The 18,869-nt window shown below is 40.3% G+C and overlaps 1 protein-coding gene across 1 annotated transcript in view; it reads right to left on the bottom strand.

Annotated features, from left to right (window-relative positions):
* Positions 1 to 2,594: 2,594 nt before the first annotated feature.
* Pde3a (phosphodiesterase 3A) overlaps positions 2,595 to 18,869 on the bottom strand; it is a 272,374-nt gene continuing 256,099 nt past the window's right edge. The window contains exons 11-16 of the mRNA XM_005364554.2: positions 18,428 to 18,541; positions 18,095 to 18,294; positions 17,096 to 17,299; positions 15,950 to 16,105; positions 13,093 to 13,351; positions 2,595 to 3,413 (exon numbers count right to left, since the gene is read on the bottom strand). Of these exons, the coding sequence (XP_005364611.1) occupies positions 3,172 to 3,413; positions 13,093 to 13,351; positions 15,950 to 16,105; positions 17,096 to 17,299; positions 18,095 to 18,294; positions 18,428 to 18,541 (1,175 nt within the window). The 3' untranslated portion in view covers positions 2,595 to 3,171. The remainder of the gene's footprint in view (positions 3,414 to 13,092; positions 13,352 to 15,949; positions 16,106 to 17,095; positions 17,300 to 18,094; positions 18,295 to 18,427; positions 18,542 to 18,869) is intronic.

Here is an 18,869-nt window from a genome sequence, read left to right as displayed (position 1 = left end):
AGAACAAAACCAGGTCTTACATAAATGAGAACAATTTTTTTTCAGTTATTTTACTAAGAAAATAGTATTCAAAAGGTCAGCTGGCATCGATCACCACAAAGACATTCAATTAGTATGTTGAAAATAACATGGATAACATGCAGAATATGCTTATGCTTTTACTCCACAGAGAGCAACTGGTTCCATTTTCTCCTACCATCGGTGCGTTATAGCTGTCTATGAAACTAGCCTTTCCCTAAGTGAGTAGAAACCCTTTCACTGGGAGACCTGAGTTTATCAATTGGCACCTGTATAGGCTCATATAAAACTGTAGTAAATTGCATCAAACACATTGGCACCACAGGAAGTTAACTCTGAAGTTGGAGGTGAACACAGTAATATTGCTGTCACCAAGAAGGTGGACAGCATCATTCATGAAAAACACTTTGGATGTTGTTTTAATAGCCTTTGAGATTTATCAGGGTGGATCTCCAGGTCATAGGCTTGGTGGGGCTCCACCCTCTTCAGTTTGTTGCCTTTTGGTTTGAGAAGAATGACACTTGTTTGTTTGCTAAGGAAAAACTTAAATTTGCTTGGAGGAATGAGAACAATTCTGGAACAAATAGATTCAAATTGCTTTGGTCAAGATCCTGTTATTTCATGTACCTTAAAACAAGCCAAATTAGGCAGTTTTCTGAGACTCCCCTCCCCCCATATAACCAGCAGGGCTCCTTCTCTGATTCTGTGGCTTTATTCAAGCTGCCAATAAAAACACTCCCAACAGACCTGCTGATCCACTTACTCCATATTTATGTGTGTGATATAGATATTTGGAGATGGGAACGAGCATGGGCAGATGTGAAGGGCATGCAGCGAAGAGCTTTGTCTATCATTTCTGTTGCAGCAGAAGGGTACCTTTACCAAAGGAGGGTTCTTGTTTCAGAAAAGATTTATAAACAGAGACGCACGGACACCATGAATAAAGAAGAAATGATTCAGGGCTTGCTAAATGCTGAAGACCTGCTGTTAACTCAGAAATATAAAGAAACATATTCTAATTGTGTGGATGAAGCCTTAATCTTTTCTATCCTCCTTGCATTAATATATTAAATAGAAAATATACATTGAAATATTTGATTTCATCTTTGTCTCTCTTGAAAAAAATGCTATGAATTACCATAAGAGTATAATTTTGAAGGGAAGGGTACACTATCCATATATGAGAGACAAAGAGTTTTTTAATGTAAACAATTAAGAATGTGAAAGGGCAGAAATCAATACACAAGCTTTGAGGGTAGACTCCTGTGAACACAGAACTGAACCAGGAGCTACAAACAATAGAGTCCAGAGAGAAATGTTAACAAGTTGGTTGAGAAAGGCTTTCATCAGGGAGGGAAAGACATCAAATTAAGTCAGTCAGCAAAAGCTGTTGTTTTTACAATGCCGTAATTTTAACAGAAAAACAACTGTATCAGATCATGACTCGAACTAGAGCATGGATGGCAGGTGGCCCTCAGACTCCACAGTGAACCATCACCTGGGCTTGGAGACAGCTACAATGTATAAAATGGTGATTAAAATATAACTACAAAATGTTTCCCTTTTCCCCCTCTTTTTCTTAAAAAAAGTTTACTATCTACAGAAACAAAAAAGAAAAAACCTTTATATTTACATCACGGTAACTAGTCATGACATATGTAATAATATCTAATAAAATATTGAAAGTGAATATCAACTTTTTAAATAGAGGTTTGGCTCACAGCATACAAGTGTAGAAAACAAAACAACCCAAACAGCTTACAATGGTCTGGCCACAAACAATAATCAACAACCTATAATCTTCCTCTCCAAAAGGAGCATGACCATGGACCAGACTGCAAGGCCATGCTGTGGCATCACACGGTGTATGGAAGACCACAACAAGGGATGTCAGAGCAAACAACGTGCAACAGTTGCCAAGGGTCAGCTTTCCTGAGGCCAACTTCAATGCCCTAAATTGGCATTTCACCTTCATCTCTTGTAAATCCCAAGGTGAGTTTGTTGACTGCCTTTTTTACTACAACACGTCTTGCAGCAAATTGAGAAGACACAGGGTATCATCACTAATGGTAACTTCCCAAGCCTTTCCCAGCACCCTTTTAAAACTGACTCCAGCTACTCTTGGGTGCCCACAGTAAAGAACGGTATTTCCTCCCATGGTGATTTGATCAAGGTGAGTGACATGTGTACTCACACACACACCCTTATACATTCATTAGGCAAGTAGACCAGAAAGCCTCAGTCTTTGGAGTGTGAGGCTGATGGTAGGGCGCCTCTGTGTGGCAAGTAGTAGTAGTACCTATCATCTGGCCCACACAAGTCCTCCCTCCCAAAAGAGCCTTCAGAGAAGCTAAATGGAGGAAGGCCGCCAATCAAAGACACTCCAGAAAGGACTTCCTTCTGTATGTTCACATGTACTTCATCACCTGCTACAGCTAGTCTATGAACAACTAAAACCACAAACATCTCCCTTTACATACACACACAGAGACACACACACAGACACACACACATACGTGTACAAACACATCTCTCTCTCTCTCTTTCTCTCTCTCTCTCTCACACACACACACACACACATACACACACACACACATACACATACACATACACACACACACACACATACACACACAGTTGGCAGGATGCATTAGAATCCCAGCAATGTTCTAGAACGTTTGTCCCCTCAGTAGGGAGAACAAAAGCTGGTCAGTCTTGAGCCTACGTTTGTTTTCTTGCTAAGCTGTACATTTCCTCTTGGGTTTTCATCCTTTAAGATCTATGTCACAGTGACCTCTATATATCTTAATATGACTGTTGCTACCTTAAGGAGTCAGGCATTCTGGCTATCAGTGTGCATGTGTTACACGTGACTATAAGTCTTACATGAGCCTATGTGGGAATCTATACACACACATATATTTCTCTTTGATAAAACGATCCTTAGTCACTGGTGTCGCAGAGTGAAAGCTAGCCTTCAGCGTCATCCCTTACTGTAAAAGGAAACACACAAAATGTGAAGAATTCCCCAAATGCTGTAGCCATTTGCCCACCTTCTGGTATTCTACAGTGTTGTGTCTAAGTGTTGTGCTGGCTTGGAAAGTGTCCGGGACAAGTAATTCTGTATGCAAGCATGGCTCGCTCTACCCATGGTCACAGGTCTGGCTGTGGAGCCGGGCTCTCCTCAATTCTTGGCTTCCCTTTCTCTTCCTCTTCCTCCTTGATAGCCTGGATCTGCTCTGAGGGATGCTGCAAAGGGGCTGAGTCCAGGGACTTGTTCTCTAGGCCTGCTAAGCCCTGTTCCTCTTCAATCACTTTCTTCCACATCATGTGGTTCTGCAGGAGGTGCTGAGTTATTTGGCAGTAGATTTTCCTCCTTTTGCAAGTTTTCTTTCCTGCAAAACATCAGAAATAAAGCATCAGATTGAACTATGTGCAAGCTACATATGTGAAGGTTATTGCTTTTTATCTTATACTCCAGAGATAAATACTAAAGAGACATCATTCTTTCTGTTTATCTATCCACCTACCTCACCTGCTTTACATGTGCTAACAATGCAGTTTTCCAGAACGGGAAAGAGAAGAAACATGACAATAAACTATTACTGAGATAAATGTAAATAATATTTCATATTTAATATTGCCCACATCAGGTTCTGCTTGTATATTTGGGGTTGTATTGTGTATGAGTAGTTCAAGTGCACCTGTGTGCATGGATATGCAGGTATGAAGGTCAGAAGTTGACATCACAACTTTCAGAGTACAGAGTGATAACCAACGCATCATGGAACCCCAAAACACAAGCCTTTCTTTATCACTCTCCACCTAGGTCTTTGAGACAGCATCTCTCCCTGAACCTGGAGCCTGCCAATGGTCACAGGATATGCCAGCTGTGTGAGATCTCTTGAGATCCATCTACAAACGTCTTTATGGATGGGCTAGGAAGTCTTTAGCTGGTTTTATTATAAAGAGTAGTGGAAATTTCTTGCACCACAGAGCAGTGAGATCTAATTGTAAGAAATGTGTGGGAAAAATCAGTTAAATTATTTTGAGGTATTTTTGAACCACATAAAAATATTAAATCAAATAAATGCTGGGAGATAGAAAGATAGGTGCAGAATTATGAAAATAATTTGAATTCCTTTTTTACTCTAGTATTCATCTGCTCACGAGGTGAAGTCATTGATCAATCTGATATGGACCAATTGGTGAGAGCTTTTCTGTCTTTTGTGTACTTTGAACAAAGACTGATTTGGCTCAGTTTTCTTTCATGGCACTTGTGCTCTGTGTAAGTACACTTAGGAGAAAGAACCTGAGTAAGGATGCTGTTTTGGGACAGAGATACACTTGTGAAAGAGACAGCTTTATTATATGTGATAGCGTTAATTGTCATCCTGAGAAATTTGAATCACCTGGGAGATGGGCCCTTGGGCATATCTGCAGGGGTGGGGCGGTGTTGGGAAACTGCACCACAAGCACATAAGCACTGATTCATTGGTCTTTGAGTCTTCACTGTGGATGCTGTGTGACCAGCACTCTACAGATTGGCATTGTGACATTCCCACAATGAAGAACTATCGCCTGGGATTGAGAGGAAAAAATAAACTACTTCTCCCGAATTGTTTTTGTCAGAGTATTTGACTTTAACCAAGACGCTGTTGGTCTTAGCTTGACTACAATTTAGACAAGGAACCCTCCCCTTCTCCCATCTGAAGACCCTGCCTCAGAGTGGTTATTTGGGAACTGGTGGGCAGGAGAGAACCCTTCAGTCATAATCACATCTGGCTTTTTTTTCTATATTGGTCATGGGATCAGCCTTGTGCAGAAAGCTTCTATATGCTAGGCCATCACAGCCCTAATTTGGATTTTTAATTTACTTATTTAAGATTGGTGGCTGAACTTTGTTTCTTATGGCTGCCAAAGCATGGGCTCTGACCCCCATGACTCTAATAAGACACTTCTTTAAAAAAAAATGCCACTGACATTTGATGACTGATATTCCTAACTTGTAAGGACGTAGAATCACAAAAGGGGGGGGGCATCTGGGCATGTCAGTGTGGGAGTTTCCAGAATAGGTTGAGGTGGAAAGACCCTCCTAAAAGTGAGGGGTACCATTCTGTGGGTTGGGGTCTGCATAAAAAGGAGAAATATAGCAGAGATTAGCATTCCTTGAACTCTACTCTCCTACTGCAGATGCCATGGGACCCACCTCTTCCAAGTCTTCTTGTTAGAAACCAGCCTGTCTCCAGTGACTCAGCACCAGAAGCCATGTTATCACCAGCCACTGTACCTTTAAAAAGGTCCCTTGCCACCTCTCTTAGACCTCTCCTGGTCTCTCAAGTTCTTTATTCCTCTTTCTATATCTCTGAATCTCTGTCTCTCTTTCTCTGTAAAAATGAAATATACACAGAGAGTTTATGTATATTATTATGTTTTCTTGAATTTTTTGACTGCAGAGAGACATTTGCTTCTGGTGGCTGTTAAATTAAACCAACATAAAGGTATCTTGTCTTCAAAATTTGGGTCTAAGGATATGTTACTTTGGAAAAGAGGTTCTACTTTTGTTTCCACAGAGGATGAGATTCTGTGGATCCCTTCCAGACTAATGTGCTGTGATAGGACAACATGCCCTGAAAGGTCACCATGAACCCTAAAAATATTTTGCCTAATAAACAGCAGGAAGCAGTTTGGAGAAAACAACATCCAAATTCCAAAAATGATTATTCATAAATGTTTGTTTTCATTTAAGGGGTGATATTATATAAAGATGAATACTACGCATTGGTATGGATCTTGGTCTATTTATACAAATTTAAGGTCAATTTTGTTACACTGTGTATATTTCTGCTCTTTTTTAAGGTATTGTGTATATGTAGCTCATTTTGGGTTTTGGTCCTACTGCATTTACTGGCTTTGTGAGAGCCTAGCCTGTTTGGAAGCTCACCTTCCTAAACCTGGATGGAGGGGGAAGGACCTTGGACTGCCCACAGGGAAGGGAACAATGACTGCTCTTCGGATTGAAGACGGAGGGGGAGGGAAGTGGGGCGTGAGGAGTGGGGGGGGGAGGAAAAAGGGAGGCGGGGAGGAGGTGGAAATTTTTAATAAAAAATAAATAAATGTAATATATATGAAATACAGATTAATAGATAGTAATCTATAATGTACACATGTTAGTTAGGTTTTCTAGATGTACAGAGATATATTTCAGATGGATATATTTGAAGAATATGGTATTCTTCAAATCTTTCAAAGACCTACAGAGCATGCCATTTGAAAGGTTTTAAGAACTTAAAATTTTTCTTGACAGTGAGACATATTTGCTTCTGGTAGTACCAATTACTTCAAGAAGAGCATGGTGGTCATTGAAGAATTGATTGTCCTGCTTTACCTAGACAAAGAAGGCTAGCAACATCCCCCACCACCCCAAATTCCTCCTACACAAGAAAGTCTGTTGGTTCTTCTGGGTCTGGTGGCCAAAGTCTAATGCTGCCCTGGGATGTATGCTTGCAATGACCATGTAGAAATTTATGGGGCTTGTCTAGATAGCTAGTATGATTTTGTCATTCTTAATAGATTGGAAAGCTGCTTGATCTATACTTCCTACTTACTCAGGTAAAATTTATCCTTCTCAGATCTCTGATGGCGTTGATGACTGGGTTAGTGAGAGAGCTTTGTCATCTTAACAGCAGCAACCAAGGCTTTGTCTGCATTCTCAGTTCTCTTCACATGTAAGACTCAGGCTGTAGGCCTCACTTTCCTATAGTTCTAGACACAATTTACCTTGCTGTCACATTCTAAAAGAAGATAAACTCACAAAACCGATTTTCAATGCAACTTTCTACTATTGCTTTATTTAAAGGAATGCACTTTAAACGACTGATCTTAGTAACCAACTGTTTGTGTTTCAGTAAAGTAGTGGATAGGATGAATGGTATAAAGTTTATTTAAGGTAAAAGGATATAAAAGCTTAAGTTATGAGAAGCTGAGTAAGTGTTTTAGGCTCTAAGAAGGTGTTTTAAGGTGTGTAAAAAATTTATAAAGTTCTGAAAATATGAAACCTTAAGTTATGGTAAGAAAGTGATTTGGAGTATATAAATGCAAGTTCTAAAGATCTGTAGACATGAAAGCTTGAGTTTTGATAAGAAAGTGATTTAAGGTATAAAACAATAAAAAATGTTTCAGATTTCTTTTCTTCTCTATTCTATTCTTAGAATAAGACTTCAAAAGTTCAGAATTTTGAAGATCCACAGAGTTATGGTAATCTAGTAATCCAGCTGTGGTAAGTATTGACTACTGTTATCAGATTCGCAAGCTCAAAATTCTAACTTTCCTGTTGTTTTCTAGTATAGACTTAAAAGTGCTTCTCATTCTTCTACAGACATCTGTCTAACCTATATACATTTAGTCTCCTGGATACAAGAGAGAGTATTCGTGTTTTTAACCCTAAATTGTTTTCTAACTTCCTACTTATTAATCAAAGGCATGAGTCTACCACATTTTTCTTCAAGGTGAATTTCAGTACAGATTACAAACAGTGGTAATACTAACTAAACAGTGGTAACACTGAAACTCGTATCTTTTTGTAAATTCACAAAATTCTTGTAATATTTGGGGAATTGACTTGGATCCACCTCTCATAAGTCAAAATGACTCCAGATAAGTACTGTCATCAACATCCTGTTTCCCCAAATGCCTATTCCACCTATTTCAGAAGGTGGGATATCTCTCCCTTTCTCTGATCTTAGGACTCCCCTCCCCCAAGTACCAGGACCATAAACCTAAAATGTACATCTAATAAAAACATTTCCCCCTGAATTCCTTAACTTTATCTTCTGCCCCTAATATATATATTTGTTCCAGCATTCTTCCCGGTCCAGATGTTTCCTCAAAATCTGCATCCTAGGCAGCTTCAAAGCGGCTAGCCCCAGGTGGTCCAGTGTCACAGAGCTGCCAGTACTTCCCTAGCCCTGAGATGGCTCTGCAGTCTGGAAAGCAAGTGAAACAGCCTGCTTTTCCAGGACTAAGCCACCATCCCATCTTCCTTGGGTCCCCAAGATATCAACACCCCCAGGCATAGGAAGCAGTCAAAAGATCACGGTACACCATTCCTGCCTCTCCATCACCCGTGACTATTTGTTCACCTGCCTCACCCTCACCCCTTCCTATTTCTTCACCTTTTATAATAAACAAAAGGGAAGAATGTTAGGAGCCAGGTACTCCCCCAGCCTGTCCTCAGGGGCTCAGGGCCAGCAGCAGCCATGTTATCACCAACCACTGTACCTTTTAAAAAGTCCTTGGCACTAGACCACTCTCTTGGTCTCTCATTGTCTGTCTGTCTCTGTTCTCTCTTCCTCACTATGAGATGGCTTTTCATGCCCCACCCCCAATTAATCTCTTCCATGGTATCTGTTGTGTGGTGTGAGCTCTCCAACATTCTTGACTCGGATCCACCAAAACACTCTGCCACATAAATGCTAACACCTTTGCCATGCAATATACAAGCATGTGTTTTTAAAAGGTAATTATTTTCTTTTCAAAGCCGGCTGCTCTAATTCTGCTGTGGTGGTGGTGGTGGTGAAGCCTGAATTTGCTTTTGGAAATGATTTATTTTTATTTATATAATGTATGTGAGCCCGTGTCAGTGTATGTGTACCACATGCAGACAGAACCTGAAGAAGCAAATGAAGACAATGAATTTCAGGAAAGTGGAGTTACAAATAGTTGTGACTTGCCATGTGGGTGTTGGGGAAATAAAGCCAGGTCCTTTGCAAGTACAGAAAGTGGTCCTAACCACTGAGACATCTCTCCAGTCCCTGACTTCTTACCCAAATACTTTGAATCACAGGACAGGTTTGAATCACAGTGGGAGAAAACTCTCTACTGCTCACAGTATGCATATTGGCTGGGAAGAAGATAACCAAAACTCCATTTCCCCCTTTTTTTCCTTTTGGGACAGGCCCCAGGAGAGCAGCTGCTCCCTTAAGTGGCTGTTAAACATTAGCAATAAACCTCTCTGGAATTATGCTGAACCAAGTGACGTAGGAGAAAGTTTGTACCAAATAAATTTGCGTAGATTAGAATCTGCAGGTGGTCTGAAGCCTGCCTGTGCTGGGAGCCAAATTATTCTGCACTGGAACCTTTTGAAAAGAGAACAAAGAGCCTTTCATTGCTTGGATTCTAAGCACAGCTTAGTACTTCATTAGAAACCTCTTAGCTCGCCCCAGGAACCTTTCAGATTTAATTATTAGGTGGGTTAAAAAGCCCCCTCTGCTCAGAGCATCACACTGCAGCATTTTATTCTGTTTCCTGGGAGACCTCCAAGTTTTACAAACTGCAGAACTCACCAGTGGCTATTTAATACTTTTCCCCCTGAAATCTAAGATCAGGCTAAATCATAACAAACATCACAGCCACTATGAATTCTGAAACGAAAATCACAAAGAACTCAAGGGCAATGGAGCTAAAAACAAAGTAGGTTGAGTGTCTTCTACAGCTCTAACACCTTGTCACACTGCTTATGGCTGCCTGCCAGTCTTATTTTCTTCTTTATTCAAATGAGGTGGTGTCTAACTAAACGTCACAACTCTAACCGTGGCTGGTGTTTAAATCTGCTAACATCACTCCACCTTTGTCATTTTGGGGATTGCAAACGCACTTCAAAACCATAATTTCAGGGAGCTGGAGAGATGGACCAGTGGATAAAGTGTTTGCTGTACAAGCATGAGGACCCTGGCTTGATCTCCAGCTTCCATATGGAAAGCTGGGATGCTGGAATGCATCTGCACTCCCACTGTAAACACAAACCGGGGGAGGTGGAGGCAGGTGGATCCCTGGAACTCACTGGCTACTGGCCTAGCCAAACTAAGTAACTTCAAGTTCACAGAGAAATCCTATCTCAAATAATTAAAAAAAGGTGAAATTAACCCCCTGCACCTTCATGTACACACATATTCCCCACACACTTAAACATACATTCCTCAGCACAAATCTGTGTATAAAAAGGTCATATGTCTAAAATTACAGTATCTGATAACTGTGGCAGAGATGTTTTAAATTTCTGTGGAAGGGGGAAACTTAAACACCGAAAGTCATGTGTAACTGAACCCATAGAATTTTCATGGATGCTTCACTAGACTTGGCTGAAACAGAAAGACCAAGGGAAAAGCAATATCACTCTGGAGGCCAGCATGCCAGCCCAGAGTTTGGAAAGATCATTCTCTACTCAAGCTTAGATGGGCAAGCTGAGCCTGATAAATAATGGTCCTCGCATGACTCCTTCAATTCCCCATGCCTGGGTATGCGCCTTAATAATGTTTATGAGCTTAAACGGCAATCCCTAAAACTCTTCCGGATGAAGCATTTTCAGAGGCTCAGCCGACATAGGTCTTTCATGACACTGAAGGACCTGTCTCTCCATGAACAAATAAATCATCAGGCTGTTTGATGGTTTGAAGTGGAAACAAAGCAGAAGAGAACTAAAAGATGAATAACTAACCTTTGAATTTCAAGTCTCAGGTTCTAGCTTTGAATCCTAAAGCCAATAATTTATTTTTATATGCATCAGAGAAATATGTCAACAATAAAATATTAAGAGAAAAACCAATTTTTCACTTTTCCCGACTCAATTTGAAAGCAAACGGCTTTGGAGGTGGCTCAGTCGGTAAGTGCTTGCTGTACAAGCAAGAGGACTTGAGTTTGGATCCTGTCATCCACTTATAGCTGATGTTGTACCAGAGAATCTGTGTTCTCAATGCTCTATAGGTAGATGTGATGTAGAGACAGCTACCTGGTTTAGGCAGCTATAAAAACAGAGGTGCTGTGTTAAATAAAATGCAAGATGAATAACAGTGAATGTTTTCCCCTGACTTCCACACACATGCCTGTACACACACACACACACACACACACACTCACACACTCACACACACTCACATACATGCGCGATAGTAAAAAAAGACAAAGAACAAGAAAAACTAATAGGTAGGACAGAACATGCACAAATCTGGCCCAAGACAGTGTTCCAAGGTTCTGTCATGTAAGTCTTAATTCTTTCAAGTATTTGCTGAAAATCAGGGTATAGCTCCCTTTATCTATATCAATGTCATCTGTATCAACTATATCATCTTTATCCATAGCCACACACACACACACACACACACACACACACACACACACACACACACACATCAGAATGGACCAAACCAGCAAAGCAGTGAACCTCCTTACTCCATGGCAGACATGAACCAACTCTTGTATTTTCCTGACAGTTACCAAAATAGAGGGGAAAATGAAAAGGGCATCGCTTGTGGCAATGTTTTATTCAAGGACTTTTAAAATACTAAAGCCTTGCTTTGTCGATCAGTCCAGTGGATAGAAAACAAGCTGTGTTCACACAATCACAGGAACTTCCTTGTGTAGTGCCATTCCAGGGGTTCTGGATTTTACTCATTGTGTTATTAGTCTCTGTGTTTTGTTGTAAGATACAGAGGGAGTATATCTAAAGGTGTGACAGAGTCATGGTTATATAGTCACCTGGGTCAGTTTGATTACTGGCTGCCTGTGTCATGAACCCAAAGTCAATTATCAGAGGCGATGGTGCACTGACACCTGTCCACTGTTAAATTCCTATAACTCGGGACCACCTGAGAAGAAAGTTTGGCTAAAGAACTGTGGCTCAGGTTGGCCTGTGGGCGTGTCTATGAGGGATGGTTTTGACTGTTAATTGATGTGAGGAGACATCACATGTCTTCTGAATGTGGATGGCCCTGTTTCCTGGGCTAGCCCTGAATTGTAGGAAAGTGAGGGACGTGAGCTGAGCATGAACATAGAGAGCAAGCAGGGATCCATGGGTTTCTTTCTGTTCTTGACTGTGGATGTGATGTTACCTGTTTCAAGTGCCTGCCACTATGACTTCACCTCAGCCATGGACTGTAACCTAGAATTGTGAAGCAAATAAACATTCCTACCTTAAGTGGCTTCTTGTCCAGGTATTTGTGACAGATGGGTGCTCATGGTCACACCACTGATACTACCCTGAAGAAGTCATAGTCGGCTGTAGTTCGGATCACGTCAACAGTTGAAATGATGCTCTTATCTTGGCCCAAATCCCCAAACATTCCCAAAACAACTTAGCTAAAATGTGAGTTGAGTTCACTAACTGTTCTGCTCATAGACATCTGTGACTTCTCATTTTAGTATAAAAGGCCAAGCTCCCACTGTGACCCACAGAGCCCTATCACCTGCCTGTACCATATGACTTACCATGGCTTCTCCTATGCTTCCCCCCCCCCCTTGACCTCTGCTTCAGTCACCCTAATTCCCCTTCCTATCACCCAGGACAGGACCTTAAAGCCACTGCCTGTTCCTTTTCTTAAGATCCATTTCCACATAGATTCCCATGGAATATTCCTTCATCTTTTACATGTCTTTTAAGACATATTAAAATCTTTCTCTCTTCCTAGATACATCATTTTAAAATTCTCTGCAATATTTTATATCCCCTCAAAAGGAAAGACAAAGAATGATCCCAACCCCCCCAAACTAATCTATTGTATCCATCAGTACCTAGCACATTATGAACATACTGGTTTGTGTTGCCAAATATCTGCAATTCTTCTAGAACAGACATCAAAAAGGACAAGGACTTATTTTTTTTTGTCCATAGGTCTATTGTTAGTACTAGGACTAATGTCCAGGCACAGAAGATATGTACAGTGAGCAATTGTTAAGTAAAAGACTAAAGTCCTCTTATCTCTTCCCATCCCCAACTCAACCACGAAAAAAAAGCTTACAATTGATATGGTAACCGAAATTCTAAATCATTCAGAAATCCTGAAGCTAGTTATCAACTCTATTTCATCTCTTTGTGAGAGAACATCTCTTTGTATGATATCTGATTGTCACACTTTGCATCTTCTGCTGTCTCTATGATGCCATGGGCAGCTATTTACTACTCAACCCAGCAAAGGATAGCTGGATTTAAAGTATGTAATTTATGAGAAGCATCAATTCCTCTGAATCCAAAGCAGAAATGACCCCTAGAAACTCTCATCAGAAATAGGTTTTATGGCTTACTGGGAGCTGTATTATTTTCACAGGTTTCTTCCTCATTTGGTGTTTCGGCTTCTTCCTCCTCTTCTTCTGGGTCATCAGTGTCTCCTGAATCATCACTGTCATCCACCCATTTTCCTGGCATGAGACCCGCAGAGTCATACGAGTGGCATAGAGGACCCACGATGTGTGAGATAAAGGATTCTTGGAGGTTGGCCAGCTGCGGGGCAGAGCGGTCCATAAAGGGACTTATGGGCAAACCGAGGCTGGCTTCTTCATCACCCTAGAAGTACGGATTCGCAATGACAAAGGTAAATGACAGAGGACTATAAACATAAGACAAGACAACATTCACCTGATATCTAACGTGTGGATATGCCACAACCCAGATAGCCACATAAAATCCCTTGATGTCACTGCTCTGAGTCACTGTGCTGAAGGCTAAAGTAGTCACAGAAGGACTTTCTTCCTGGTATTTGTTAATTGTGCAGTCTTGAGTTTTTGGTTCAGTTTCAAGAGGACATTTAATGAGATTACTCATATGCACCACTACTTCAGTGGTGCTGGGGTTTGAACTGAAGGCTTTCTGCACACTAGGCAAACATGCTATCAGTTGAGCCGCACCCCCTATTATGTTTGTTTTTTTGACTTGATTTCTAGAAAACATAAACCATTTTCTTGCCCTATTCAAGTTCCTATATTAGGCCAGATTTTGTTTAATTTGTATCTTCTGTAATTATGTTTTTAATATTCTTATATATTATAATTTTTGTCTTTAACTGCCTTAAATACTTATGAGAATCAAACAGGTCATAAAAAAGAGGTTACCTAGAAAACTTTAAAAATTAATAAAATTACAAGCCAGGGTATGTGGTTTTCCTTTTCTTTCATATTTTTTGTATTTTAATACTTTACCATTGATTGATAATGCTATTAGTAGAAAAGGCAATACATTATTTTTAAAAGCATAAATATTTTATTTTACATATGAATGCTAAAATAAATACATAAATCTTAAAAGTTTATTCCAATCCCTATTTAAGCACCACTCATTACTAAGTGCCCCATCCTGATTGGCACCTTTAATACTAATAGGGGTAGACTTGTTACTGTCACAGCTCTGTGATCTGACCTCACACTACAAGCCCTGGAGGTCCTGCCTCAACCTCCCGATGTTGGGATTTCAAACTTGGGCCACCATGCTACCTCATCCCTGTGGTCTTTAGGGCACTCAAGAAGAACCTAACATTCATTTTGGACAGGTCTTTGATAAGTACTTAAGAGGCCTTCCCAGCTCAAATGCCACAGCAAGGTGCGGAGAAACTGATTTTAAAGTTGCACACACGACTTCTAACACTGGACCACAGTCACTCTATCATCTATGTTTCTCTCCAGGGCAAACATCTTCATTTTTTTCACATCCCAATATGTCACTGAATCCTTGCTTCTCTTTCCTCTCGTTTACTACCAAACTTTTTAAAGAAAGTTGTTCAGAACTGCAAATGTAATTAGATCAATGGAGGTTTATGTGGGGATGGTCACCTATACTTGCCAGCATGTAGTGGCTTTTCACTACATGCTGGTAAATATTTTGTTCTTGTATCATACATAGAGTTTGTGTGTCTATACACACACACATATATACCTCACATTCACAGATACACACACCACACATGCACGCACACACACCACGCACACACACCATACACACCCCATATACACACATACATACTATACAGACACACATCACACACACACACTTCACACAGACACATACACCACACACACACCATACACACATGCACACCACACACACTTCACACCATATATACCATATATACACACCATACACACAGACACATACACCACACATGCACACACACCACGCACACATGACACACACGGCACACACACAAGTCCTATACACACACCACATACATACAGCACACATAAACATACATCATACACACACCACACACATATGACACACACCACACACATATGACACACACCACACACATACACACCCTACACACACATCACACACCCACATCACACACACATGTGGGATTTCCCTTTGTATGCTGTGAATACCATTGGTTAATAAAGAAACTGTCTTGGGCCAATGCTGGGAGAAAGGATGCAGAGTCAGGAGAAGCCATGGAGCCTCAGTCGGAGACAGATGTGCTGAAATTTTGCTGGTACATCACAACATTGTGGTCATGCACAGATTAATGGAAATGGGTTAATTATGATGTAAGGGTTAGAAAATAAAAAGCTAGAGCTAATGGGCCAAGAAGTGTTTCAAATAATACAGTTTCTGTGTGATTATTTTGGAACTGAGCAGTCAGGAACCAACAAGCACCCTTCTTCCAACACATATACATCCACACAACCCCCATACACCACACACACACACACACACCACACCATATTCACCATACACACACACACACATACACACCATACACACACTTCACACACATATACACACAGGCATCTATTTCATACATTGTTACTTAGCTAGGAAAGCGGTCAATTGAGGTTTTCTTATGCCCATCTAATGTTACTTTTATTACAATAAGAAACCTTGTAGCAGCTCAGCATTTCAAATGAATCACAGCATCTCAGTAGATTATTCTGTCATATTGACATGTCTCTCCAAAATGCCTGCGGATAATTTTACCTCAGTGTTCAAGAGTTTAGTTCATTTTCATGTGCCATTTTTAAATTCCCACTGAAACTGCCCAGTGTATATGTTTGCCACAATTATAAATGTAGATAGAATGATCGTGCTGTCACGGCTGGAGAGAAGTGTTGGTGAACTTGTGCACAACAAGGACACACAGCTTGTGGTGGGTGAAGCAGCTTGGTGAGTTACCTGCTCATAAAACTCACTGGCGATGCCCTCTGTCCACTTCAGGTGGAGTTCTTTACACTTAGCAGGCCCATTAATGTCTGCCAACTTTATACACATTTGACACACCAGGAGACGATCATTTTCATTGGTCCAATCTATCCCAACATCGTCGTTCACCTGTTTGAGGGACAAAACCAATATGTTCTGTCTCTATGACAGCTCAGGTAGAACATGAAAAATGACAACAGAATTTTATTGTCTTCTTTCTGTGTAGGAATGAGAACATCAAACATGAGGACTTCAGATTCTGGAACTAATGTCAGCAGCTTGCACTGAAGATAAAAACTTGGTGCAGTTCAACCAAAATTAATCAATGAAGAAGAAACTATTACTGAACTTACAAGAGATCCTGCTTGAAGCTAGCATATAGTATCAATTTCTACTAAATCATAAAACTATAGTAAGAAGTTTTCTTTTGTATGTATATGCATAAATGTACATGCAGGAATGTGTGTAAGTGGGTGTGTAGGGGGCATGGGTCAACACCAGGTATCTTTCCTCAGGAGCTTTATAGACAGTGTCTCTCTCTGACTAGCCTAGGATCCTAGTGAGACTCTGGATCCTCCTGTGTTTGCTTCTCCAATGCTAAGGCACTGACATTATACATGACCACTACCATGCTCAGCTTTTTATTTTTATTTTTTCAAATGTGGGTTCTAAAGGTTAAACTTAGGTCTTCGTGCTGACAAAGCAAATACTTTACTGACTAAGGCTTCTTCCAAGGAACAGATAAGAAGCTTTCTTGAATGAATACTTGGACTTTTAAATTTGATACATGAAGTTTTGCTTCAAGTTTTCTTTCCTTCCTTCTGCTGTCAGATAATTTACCTCATACATGTAAACATGATTATTTGTTAAATCAAACAAAGCAACAGTGGCAGCTAATGTTTCCTATTCTCTGTAGAACAAAGTCTAACATACACAGCCAAGACCTCAACTTCGCAAGCATCTAGACTCAGAGTGTGCATAGAGGCCAGCTTGGGGAGATAAATAGTTCAATCATTTCCTTCTCACGGAAAGCTCACAGTGATTGAGTTTTGTTTAATACTTTGATTATAAGACCCCTTTGATGTGTCATAAAATGAACACTGGCAGAGATCTACTTACCTTGGCATTAAATTTGGCTACAAAGTCAAAGTGTTTCTTCAGGTCAGTAGCCAAAATTGCTTCAATGACTAGGAACCGGAAATGCTTAAATTCCACATGGTCCAGGTTACCTAAGAAATTATACTCTGGCCGGGACATGAAGAGATTCCACGCTGCAGCTGCATGATGGTTCTCCAGAACTGAACGGTCATTGTACAGCACGGCCTAGGGTGGAAGGAAAGAGAAGAGGGGGTCTGACTTCTTAAGTTAAAAAGGAAACACAAAAGTCTGAGGATACGGAAGGCTTTCAATTCCTCAGTTTTATGCTGGCTATTAAAAATTATCTTGACTGTTAATGCCTTCTCTTGGGTAATTCTATTTTCTGACATATAAGTTTCTCCCCTTAAAACACTTTCATTATATATAATTATATATATTTATTATTACATGTATAAATTATATATTATATATAATTTATGTATGTGTGTGTAATTATTTTTTTTAAAAAAATTTATTTGAGGAAACTTTGTTCAGGCAAAATGAATTCTTCCCAATGTATAAGATAAATGGACAGTAAATTCCTACCAATGAAAATACAAGCACTAAGAATAAGTGTTGCCGTGAAAATATTTTCAAAGAGTAATGTGTCTAAACAGTCTTATGCTTTTAAAGGACCAAGAAAAACATGGTTCTCCAGTCTTTTCAGAAAGGGACATGTTTGTAAGCTGTCTTTGCTTTGTTGAGGGTATTCACTGTTAGTTAGTCATTTGATTCCCTCCTAAGAAGGCATCTGAGAAATGATCTTCCTATGTAACAAGGTCAAACATCTGCTATAACTATCTTAGCACAAGCCACGACATTTTTGGAAATTAACAAGTCCTTTAAAAATTTCCTGAGGACTAAGGATAGGTTGGTTCCATACAGACTTGAGTGCCTCTTACAAGCCATATCTGGAAATTTAATTGTACTCCAAGAAATGTACCCTAAAATATTTTCTCCTCGTGAAAATTAAACCTTTACCTGAGGAGCACTAGTGGCAACCAGAAAAGCATTCGTCCTTCCTGGATGATCGTAGTCATGCATGGCTGCAGCGACATACAAGGCCATCAACTCTAAGGCTGGGATATTCCCAGACAGACATCCGTATTTGTCATCTGACACATGATACATTTTTGAAAACACGTATCCCATGTGTCCATGTGTAAATCCACTGTCAGAATCTGAGGAGAAGTGAAAGTCAGACATTTTTAAAAACTGCAAAGCTGTAGCCATTGCTCTGAATTCCTTTGAAAACAAAGCACATGATCAGAGCTCCTGGCTCGTACAAGAAGCACAGGCATAATTCATACACACCCGAGTCGCTTGCTGATCCATGATCACCAATCACGCTTGGGAGGCCAGGAATCGGCTGCGTTGTGAGATACCACACAGCGTGCAAAACATCAGTGGCATGGATTCTATTATGATCTGTAAGGATGCAAAGGAGTGAGCGCACATCAGCTGGTGAACTCGGGTCCAAGGATTAAGAGTGCCATCTACTGGACAAACACTTCTGTGGCCACACTTTATTCAAGAAAGGCATGCCAAACTTCCCTGCATAGGTACTTCTGGAAAATACTTCCACTAATTCTATCATTTCCACAGTAATAAGAAATCACATCCACAGCATTTATTGTGCATGCAGATATGCAAAGTAGAAAAGTCGGTGTCTGATTCTTCCAGAAGCCTATGTATTCAGGAAACTCAACATGTTGTGTTTACATTTGTTTCTTTGCTCCTGTATATATATATATAT

Source organism: Microtus ochrogaster, assembly GCF_000317375.1.
Source record: "Microtus ochrogaster isolate Prairie Vole_2 chromosome 14 unlocalized genomic scaffold, MicOch1.0 chr14_random_2, whole genome shotgun sequence".
NCBI lineage: Eukaryota > Metazoa > Chordata > Mammalia > Rodentia > Cricetidae > Microtus > Microtus ochrogaster.
The sequence above is the reverse complement of the archived record's forward strand: the minus strand, read 5'-3'. Positions and strand labels throughout refer to the sequence as shown.